The following is a 9,271-nucleotide window of genomic DNA, read 5'->3' as shown; positions in this document are numbered from 1 at the left end:
ACCCAGGAGTCCTGGCTCCCAGCCCTCCTGCTCTAACCCACCAGCCCCCACTCCCGTCCCAGAGCCGGGGAGAGAACCCAGGAGTCCTGGCTCCCAGCCCCCGTGCTCTAACCACCAGCCCCCACTCCCCTCCCAGAGCCGGGGAGAGAACCCAGGAGTCCTGGCTCCCAGCCCCCCTGCTCTGACCCACCAGCCCCCACTCCCCTCCCAGAGCCGGGGAGAGAACCCAGGAGTCCTGGCTCCCAGCCCCCCTGTTCTAACCACCAGCCCCCACTCCCCTCCCAGAGCCGGGGAGAGAACCCAGGAGTCCTGGCTCCCAGCCCCCCTGCTCTGACCCACCAGCCCCCACTCCCCTCCCAGAGCCGGGGAGAGAACCCAGGAGTCCTGGCTCCCAGCCCCCCTGCTCTAACCACCAGCCCCCACTCCCCTCCCAGAGCCGGGGAGAGAACCCAGGAGTCCTGGCTCCCAGCCCCCCTGCTCTGACCCACCAGCCCCCACACCTGTCCCAGAGCCGGGGAGAGAACCCAGGAGTCCTGGCTCCCAGCCCCCCCTGCTCTAACCACCAGCCCCCACTCCCCTCCCAGAGCCGGGGAGAGAACCCAGGAGTCCTGGCTCCCAGCCCCCCTGCTCTGACCCACCAGCCCCCACTCCCCTCCCAGAGCCGGGGAGAGAACCCAGGAGAGACCCCCCGGCCTGTGTACGGCTGACGCCTTCGTTCCTTGTCGCGTACGGTGACATTTAGCCGTGTTCCAGCCAAGGCCCTGGGTTGTGATCCACATCGCTTTGAACCGGGGCCCCGGCCTCTTCCCTAATTCCCACTCCCCCAATGGTTGGGTCACCTGCAAACTATCGGGGTGATTTTATGGTCCCCCCCAGATCATCGGTGAAGCTGTTAGGCAGCAGTTCCCAGAGCCGAGCCCTGCGGGACACCAGCGGAAAGCGCGGCGTCTCGCCGACAATGCTGCGTTTCCAGGTACACTCGAGACCCGTCGGTTCGTTCGTTCGTTTAACACGGCCCGCGGGAGCTTTCCGTCGGCCGAGTCCCAGTCCGGCCCGTCACCCTGGCACCCAGCGAGCAGGCTGGCTGGGCGGCTCTGGCTGCCGCGATCCCACGCCCGTCGGCGTTAATTCTCCGCGAAGCGAGTCCCGCGTCGAGCCGCTCCCTTATCCCGCCTGCGATCGGCGTCAGGCTGACGGGGCTGGAAATACTCGGGTCGGCCCGTGGGCCCGTTTTAAACATCGGCACGACGGGGGGGTCTTCCCGGCTCCAGGGGTGGCTGAAAACGCACCCGAAGGGCTCAGCGAGCTCCCCTCAACTCTCGGCGGCGTCAGACGGGTGGGAGGGCCGAGCTCTGCGCCCCCCAGGGCCTTTCTGCAGGCTGGGAGAGGGACTCAGCCCCACAGCTGAACACACGCTTCGAGTGAAGTGGTCATGGGGCCTGGGGGGCACGGGGATGTTCTTAGGGTCACCGTGTCGTTAAATCGGTAGAACCCAGCCTCGATGGGGACCACCTCCTGGGAAAAAAACCTTCCCCGAACCCCCTTTTCTGGCCTTTAACACCCCCCCGAACCTCTCCAGACTCATCATTGGGCGCCAGCGCCCCGCAGACCAGCACCCACCAACTCCAAGCGGCGCCAGCCCCTGCCAGAACAAGGGGCACAAACCACCCCTTTCATTTCCAGATCCAGGGGTCCCACGCCCGCTTGGGGTACCGTCTCCAGGGCGCTAAATACCCCCCCAGCCATTACGTGGCCCCAGGACTGACCTCACGCAGGAAAACAATAAAAGACAAAATCGCCCCCTCCCCGGTGGGTGAACCCTTCTCACAAAGCGATCGCTCCCCGTCTGGTCCGCAAAGGAAACCTGCCCCCCGCCTCCCAGAGACGAGCCGGGGAGCTGAAACTCATCGCTCTGCCAGACACCAAGAACCAGGGACAGACATGCTGGATTGGCGGCTTAGGACAGCAGTTCCCGTCCTTCTCCCATGACCGCAGGGGTGGTAACGGGCCACTTCACCGCCAACGCTCCCTCGAAATGTGTGTGAACCCCGTGTCAGGCTTCGGTTTGTCCCCGATACAATGACAATGCGCTTTCCTAACTCCGCCGGCTGTCCAGGTCTCCCTTGGCCTTTAGCTTTCCTCATCAGTGCCCTACAGTTCTGGCTTACACTCGTCACGGCTTCCCCCTTTCCGGTGGTCGTACACCCAACACCTCCCCTGAATGCCAGGCTGGCTTCTTCACCTCTTTCCTGGGGACTTTGGGGGATTTTCTTAAACAATCCCCACTTCCCGCCGACACCGTCCTGCCAAAACTCTGCGGCACCGGCCAGGCTCTCCGGGTGACTGGTCTGGAGGTTACTGGGGGAATGAGGAAGGGGCTTCACTCGGGGTCCTGACGTAGCTGCAACACCTGCTGGGATAGTATGGACGGGCCCCATGAACCCCACTGCCTGGCCGTCCCCCCCCGGCCCGGGGCACACCAGCTGCCACCCAGGGACACCGGCTTCCTGCTGTTGGGTGCCCACCCCCGGCTGCCCCCTGCCCGCCCCGAGGGGTACAGGACGCCAGACCACGCGGGGAAAGTCACAGAATTTGGTTGTTTATTAACAGATGAAATTTCAAGGCCACGGCGCAGGGGGTGTTTGATAGACAGATGCAAGCAACGTACAGAGGAAATTGAATACTGGGGGGGTCCCATGAACTCCACAACCCCCCCCACTCCATATGGCTCTTGGGGGGGCTCCAGGCAGCACCCCTCAGCTGCAGGCAGCGTCAGGGGGGCAGGGAGGAGAATCTGCATGCTGGCTCTGTGCCCCCCCCATTAACCCTTGCACTGCTGCTGCAGCCAGGCTCCCATGGGGCTGGGTGGGAGCCGGCGCCTCCCAGAGGGGACAGGGGCGCATTCCCCGCCCCCCTGGGCCAGCCAGTCCCTGCCCTGGGGCTCGGGGGGGGCCGGCGCCCCCCAGAAGAGACAGGCCCCTGCCCCATTCCCCACCCCCCTGGGCCAGCCAGTCCCTGCCCTGGGGCTGGGTGGGGACCGGCGCCCCCCAGAGGAGACAGGGGCGCATTCCCCGCCCCCCTGGGCCAGCCAGTCCCTGCCCTGGGGCTGGGGGGGGCCGGCGCCCCCCAGAGGAGACAGGCCCCTGCCCCATTCCCTGCCCCCCTGAGCCAGCCAGTCCCTGCCCTGGGGCCGGGTGGGAGCCGGCGCCCCCTAGAGGGGACAGGCCCCTGCCCCATTCCCCGCCCCCCTGCGCCCGCCAGTCCCTGACGTGGGGCTGGGGGGGCCGGCACCCCCCCGAGGAGACAGGCCCCTGCCCCATTCCCCGCCCCCCCTGGGCCAGCCAGTCTCCACTCTAAGACCAACTCTCCTGGGTCAGTTTGAGAATAACCCCAAATCTGCCCTGGGGGGCGTTCCTGGCCCCCCATAAGACGCAGTCGGGGCTTTAAAGTGCTTTGTTAATGAATCCTTGTTACAAAATAAAAATAATTAAAGCAAAATATACACAGAGCCCAGAGGGGCCAGGCCCCCCATGTCCCCCTGTACATTCGCCCTCCCCAGACCCCTGCGGCAGGTCGCCCCATCTGCCCGGACCAGGGGAGGAGATATGGGGGTGCACGAGGCAGTTGGGGGGCTGCTCTGGGCGTTCCCTACCACCACGGCTCCCACCCGGGGGGATGAAAAGGCCCCAGCCTTGCCCCACGCCTCCACCTTTAAGCAAAGCGAACTTGGCACAAAGCAATGGGTCTGCGCCCCCCTGCCGTTCCGAGTCCCCACCACAGGGGCCATGGTCAGTGCCGCGACCCACAGCGACAGCACTGCGTGCCCCCAGCCTAGGCCTCTGGCCACCTCCCTCCTTCTGTTTCACAGGGGAGTTTGCCTGTCACCCCACCCATGCCTGGGACCCCTCGCCCGGCGCTGAGATGCAGCCACCTCTGGGGCGGGGCGGCCGGTTACCCAGGGACCCCTCACCCAGCGCTGAGATGCGCCCACCTCTGGGGCGGGGCAGCCGGTTACCCAGGGACCCCTCACCCAGCGCTGAGATGCAGCCACCTCTGGGGCGGGGCAGCCGGTTACCCAGGGACCCCTAGCCAGCCGCTGAGATGCAGCCACCTCTGGGGCGGGGCGGCCGGTTACCCAGGGACCCCATACCCCGTGGTGAGATGCGCCCACCTCTGGGGCGGGGCAGCTGGTTACCCGGGATCCCCTGGCCCAGCGCTGAGATGCGCCCAGCTCTGGGGCGGGGCGGCTGGTTACCCGGGGTCCCCTGGCCCGGCGCTGAGATGCGCCCACCTCTGGGGTGGGGCGGCTGGTTACCCGAGGTCCCCTGGCCCGGCGCTGAGATGCGCCCACCTCTGGGGCGGGGCGGCTGGTTACCCGGGGTCCCCTGGCCCGGCGCTGAGATGCGCCCACCTCTGGGGCGGGGCGGCTGGTTACCCGGGGTCCCCTGGCCCGGCGCTGAGATGCGCCCACCTCTGGGGCGGGGCGGCTGGTTACCCGGGATCCCCTGGCCCGGCGCTGAGATGCGCCCAGCTCTGGGGCGGGGCGGCTGGTTACCCGGGGTCCCCTGGCCCGGCGCTGAGATGCGCCCACCTCTGGGGCGGGGCGGCTGGTTACCCGGGGTCCCCTGGCCCGGCGCTGAGATGCGCCCACCTCTGGGGCGGGGCGGCTGGTTACCCGGGGTCCCCTGGCCCGGCGCTGAGATGCGCCCACCTCTGGGGCGGGGCGGCTGGTTACCCGGGATCCCCTGGCCCGGCGCTGAGATGCGCCCAGCTCTGGGGCGGGGCGGCTGGTTACCCGGGGTCCCCTGGCCCGGCGCTGAGATGCGCCCAGCTCTGGGGCGGGGTGGCTGGTTACCCGGGGTCCCCTGGCCCGGCGCTGAGATGCGCCCACCTCTGGGGCGGGGCGGCTGGTTACACGGGGTCCCCTGGCCCGGCGCTGAGATGCGCCCAGCTCTGGGGCGGGGTGGCTGGTTACCCGGGGTCCCCTGGCCCAGCGCTGAGATGCGCCCACCTCTGGGGCGGGGCGGCTGGTTACACGGGGTCCCCTGGCCCGGCGCTGAGATGCGCCCACCTCTGGGGCGGGGCGGCTGGTTACCCGGGGTCCCCTGGCCCGGCGCTGAGATGCGCCCACCTCTGGGGCGGGGCGGCTGGTTACCCGGGGTCCCCTGGCCCGGCATGGAGATTTCGGTCAGGCTATGAACAGAGCAGGTCCCCACGGAGTCAGGGGAGCGGCGAGCGAAGCGGGGGGCAGTCAGTCAGCTGTCAGTCAAAGGGGGGGGACACTGTCACCATGGAGAGGCCCCCGCTCCAAGCAGCATCAGACACAGGTGAGGGGGAAGGTGGTCAAGGCATCGGTTCTGCTGATTGGTCGGTCCTGATCCTCGCTGGCGGTGGGGGCGGAGCCTCTGGCATAGGGATCCAGTGTCTGAGGCGGCCCCGCCCCTTCCCTCCAGAGGCGGGGCCAACGCTGGGGGCGGGGCCAACGCTGGGGGCGGGGCCTTACCAGTTCATGATACAGTTTCTGTTGAGTGTCATGAAGTAAACCTGGCTGCTGCCCCCCGAGCGGACGGAGGCGAAGAAAACCTGGGGGGCAGAGCAGGAGTCAGTCTGGCATGCGCCCACCTCTGGGGGGGACACCCCACTTGGTGCTGAGACGCGCCCACCCCTGGGGTGGAGACTCCACGCCCGGTGCTGAGACGCGCCCACCTCTGGGGTGGAGACTCCCCGCCCGGTGCTGAGACGCGCCCACCTCTGGGGTGGAGACTCCCCGCCCGGTGCTGAGACGCGCCCACCTCTGGGGTGGAGACTCCCCGCCCGGTGCTGAGACGCGCCCACCTCTGGGGTGGAGACTCCCCGCCCAGTGCTGAGATGCGCCCACCTCTGGGGGGGGACACCCCGCTTGGTGCTGAGACGCGCCCACCTCTGGGGTGGAGACTCCCCGCCCGGTGCTGAGATGCGCCCACCTCTGGGGTGGAGACTCCCCGCCCAGTGCTGAGATGCGCCCACCTCTGGGGGGGGACACCCCGCTTGGTGCTGAGACGCGCCCACCTCTGGGGGGGGACACCCCGCTTGGTGCTGAGACGCGCCCACCTCTGGGGGGGGACACCCCGCTTGGTGCTGAGACGCGCCCACCTCTGGGGGGGGACACCCCACTTGGCGCTGAGACGCGCCCACCTCTGGGGGGGGACACCCCGCTTGGTGCTGAGACGCGCCCACCTCTGGGGTGGAGACTCCCCGCCCGGTGCTGAGACGCGCCCACCTCTGGGAGGGGACACCCCGCCCGGTGCTGAGACGCGCCCACCTCTGGGGGGGGACACCCCGCTTGGTGCTGAGACGCGCCCACCTCTGGGGGGGGACACCCCACTTGGTGCTGAGACGCGCCCACCTCTGGGGTGGAGACTCCCCGCCCGGTGCTGAGACGCGCCCACCTCTGGGAGGGGACTCCCCGCCTGGTGCTGAGACACGCCCACCTCTGGGAGGGGACACCCCGCCTGGTGCTGAGACGCGCCCACCTCTGGGGGGGGACACCCCACTTGGTGCTGAGACGCGCCCACCTATGGGGTGGAGACTCCCCGCCCGGTGCTGAGACGCGCCCACCTCTGGGGGGGGACACCCTGCCCGGTGCTGAGACTCCCCCCCCCCATGGGGCGGGACCCCCTGCCCGGCGCTGAGACATGCCCACCTCTGGGGCAGGACCCCCCCGCCCAGTGCTGAGATGCACCCACCTCTGGGGCAGGACCCCCCCGCCCAGTGCTGAGATGCACCCACCTCTGGGGCAGGACCCCCTGCCCGGTGCTGAGATGCGCCCACCTCTGGGGTGGGGGGACCCCTTGCCCAGGGCTGAGATGCGCCCACCTCTGGGGCGGGGCCAGAACTAGCTATGGGGAAAGGCCCCCTCCAGCGCGGCGCCCCCTAGTGCCCACCTTGTCGTTGCGCTCGCACAGGAACTTGAGGCGCTGGGCCCGCTTGTGCATGAAAACCCCGTCCAGGTGCCCCGTCTCCACGGAGCGGATCTCGATGGCCTTCTCCCCCCAGCCCATGATCTGGTTGGAGCAGATGTACGCTGGGGGCGGGGGGGAGAGTCAGGGGGGGAGACCCTTCCTCAGCGGACCCAGGAGTCCGGGCTCCCAGCCCCCACTCCCCTCCCAGAGCTGGGAGAGAACCCAGGAGTCCTGGCTCCCAGCTCCCCCTGCTCTAACCACCAGCCCCCACTCCCCTCCCAGAGCCGGGGAGAGAACCCAGGAGTCCTGGCTCCAAGCCCCCCCTGCTCTGACCCACCAGCCCCCACTCCCCTCCCAGAGCCAGGGAGAGAACCCAGGAGTCCTGGCTCTCAGGCCCCCTGCTCTGACCCACCAGCCCCCACTCCCCTCCCAGAGCCGGTGAGAGAACCCAGGAGTCCTGGCTCCCAGCCCCCCTGCTCTGACCCACCAGCCCCCACTCCCCTCCCAGCGCCGGGGAGAGAACCCAGGCGTCCTGGCTCCCAGCTCCCTCTGCTCTAACCCACCAGCCCCCACTCCCCTCCCAGAGCTGGGGGGAGAACCCAGGAGTCCTGGCTCCCAGCCCCCCCTGCTCTGACCCACCAGTCCCCACTCCCCTCCCAGAGCCAGGGAGAGAACCCAGGAGTCCTGGCTCCCAGCCCCCCTGCTCTAACCCACCAGCCCCCACTCCCCTCCCAGAGCTGGGGAGAGAACCCAGGAGTCCTGGCTCCCAGCCCCCCTGCTCTAACCCACCAGCCCCCACTCCCCTCCCAGCGCCGGGGAGAGAACCCAGGCGTCCGGGCTCACCCACAGAAGTGGGCATCTCCCCCCACTGCAGCACCACGTCCTTGATGATGCGCCCGTAGGTGTTGACGTAGACGCCCTCGTCCTCGTAGCAGAGCAGCATCTCCATCCCCTCCGTGTGGGGCAGGAAGATGATGGCGTGGGGCGTGACGTGCGTCTGGATCTGCTGGCAGAGGGCAAAGGTCACGCGCCCGCCCGCCTGCCTGCCCCATGGCCTGTGACCCCCAGCTCCCATGGGATGGCCTGACAGCCCAGTGCTGTGTGACTCCGCCCCCAGTGCTCCACCCCCAGGGGCTCCGTGACTCCGCCCCCAGTGCTCCACCCCCAGGGGCTCCGTGTGACTCCGCCCCCAGTGCTCCACCCCCAGGGGCTCCATGTGACTCCACCCCCAGGGGCACCGTGTGACTCCGCCCCCAGTGCTCCACCCCCAGGGGCTCCGTGTGACTCCGCCCCCAGTGCTCCACCCCCAGGGGCTCCGTGTGACTCCACCCCCAGGGGCACCGTGTGACTCCACCCCCAGTGCTCCACCCCCAGGGGCTCCGTGTGACTCCACCCCCAGGGGCTCCGTGTGACTCCGCCCCCAGTGCTCCACCCCCAGGGGCACCGTGTGACTCCGCCCCCAGTGCTCCACCCCCAGGGGCTCCGTGTGACTCCGCCCCCAGTGCTCCACCCCCAGGGGCACCGTGTGACTCCGCCCCCAGTGCTCCACCCCCAGGGGCACCGTGTGACTCTGCCCCCAATGCTCCACCCCCAGGGGCTCCGTGTGACTCCGCCCCCAGGGGCTCCGTGTGACTCCGCCCCCAGTGCTCCACCCCCAGGGGCTCCGTGTGACTCCGCCCCCAGTGCTCCACCCCCAGGGGCTCCATGTGACTCCGCCCCCAGTGCTCCACCCCCAGGGGCTCCGTGTGACACCGCCCCCAGTGCTCCACCCCCAGGGGCTCCGTGTGACTCCGCCCCCAGTGCTCCACCCCCAGGGGCTCCGTGTGACTCCACCCCCAGGGGCACCGTGTGACTCCACCCCCAGGGGCACCGTGTGACTCCACCCCCAGTGCTCCACCCCCAGGGGCTCCGTGTGACTCCGCCCCCAGTGCTCCACCCCCAGGGGCTCCGTGTGACTCCGCCCCCAGTGCTCCACCCCCAGGGGCTCCGTGTGACTCCACCCCCAGGGGCACCGTGTGACTCCACCCCCAGTGCTCCACCCCCAGGGGCTCCGTGTGACTCCGCCCCCAGTGCTCCACCCCCAGGGGCTCCGTGTGACTCCACCCCAAGGGGCACCGTGTGACTCCACCCCCAGGGGCTCCGTGTGACTCCGCCCCCAGTGCTCCACCCCCCAGGGGCACCGTGTGACTCCGCCCCCAGTGCTCCACCCCCAGGGGCTCCGTGTGACTCCGCCCCCAGTGCTCCACCCCCAGGGGCTCCGTGTGACTCCGCCCCCAGTGCTCCACCCCCAGGGGCTCCGTGTGACTCCGCCCCCAGTGCTCCACCCCCAG

The 9,271-nt window shown here is 69.6% G+C and overlaps 1 protein-coding gene across 16 annotated transcripts in view; it reads right to left on the bottom strand.

Annotated features, from left to right (window-relative positions):
• Positions 1 to 3,267: 3,267 nt before the first annotated feature.
• Positions 3,268 to 9,271, bottom strand: part of MINK1 (misshapen like kinase 1) — a 77,515-nt gene continuing 71,511 nt past the window's right edge. For 13 of the 16 annotated variants that reach the window (XM_030547052.1, XM_030547054.1, XM_030547057.1 and 10 more), the window contains 3 exons: positions 7,785 to 7,944; positions 6,924 to 7,063; positions 5,080 to 5,583 (listed from right to left, as the gene is read on the bottom strand). In XM_030547052.1, coding sequence (XP_030402912.1) covers positions 5,500 to 5,583; positions 6,924 to 7,063; positions 7,785 to 7,944 — 384 coding nt within the window. In that variant the 3' untranslated portion in view covers positions 5,080 to 5,499. Of the gene's footprint in view, positions 3,932 to 5,079; positions 5,584 to 6,923; positions 7,064 to 7,784; positions 7,945 to 9,271 lie in introns of those variants that run through there. The other 3 variants (XR_003998296.1, XR_003998297.1, XR_003998298.1) reach the window with 2 other exon arrangements.

This window comes from Gopherus evgoodei, unplaced genomic scaffold (genome assembly GCF_007399415.2).
Source record: "Gopherus evgoodei ecotype Sinaloan lineage unplaced genomic scaffold, rGopEvg1_v1.p scaffold_51_arrow_ctg1, whole genome shotgun sequence".
Classification (NCBI taxonomy): Eukaryota; Metazoa; Chordata; order Testudines; family Testudinidae; genus Gopherus; species Gopherus evgoodei.
The sequence above is the reverse complement of the archived record's forward strand: the minus strand, read 5'-3'. Positions and strand labels throughout refer to the sequence as shown.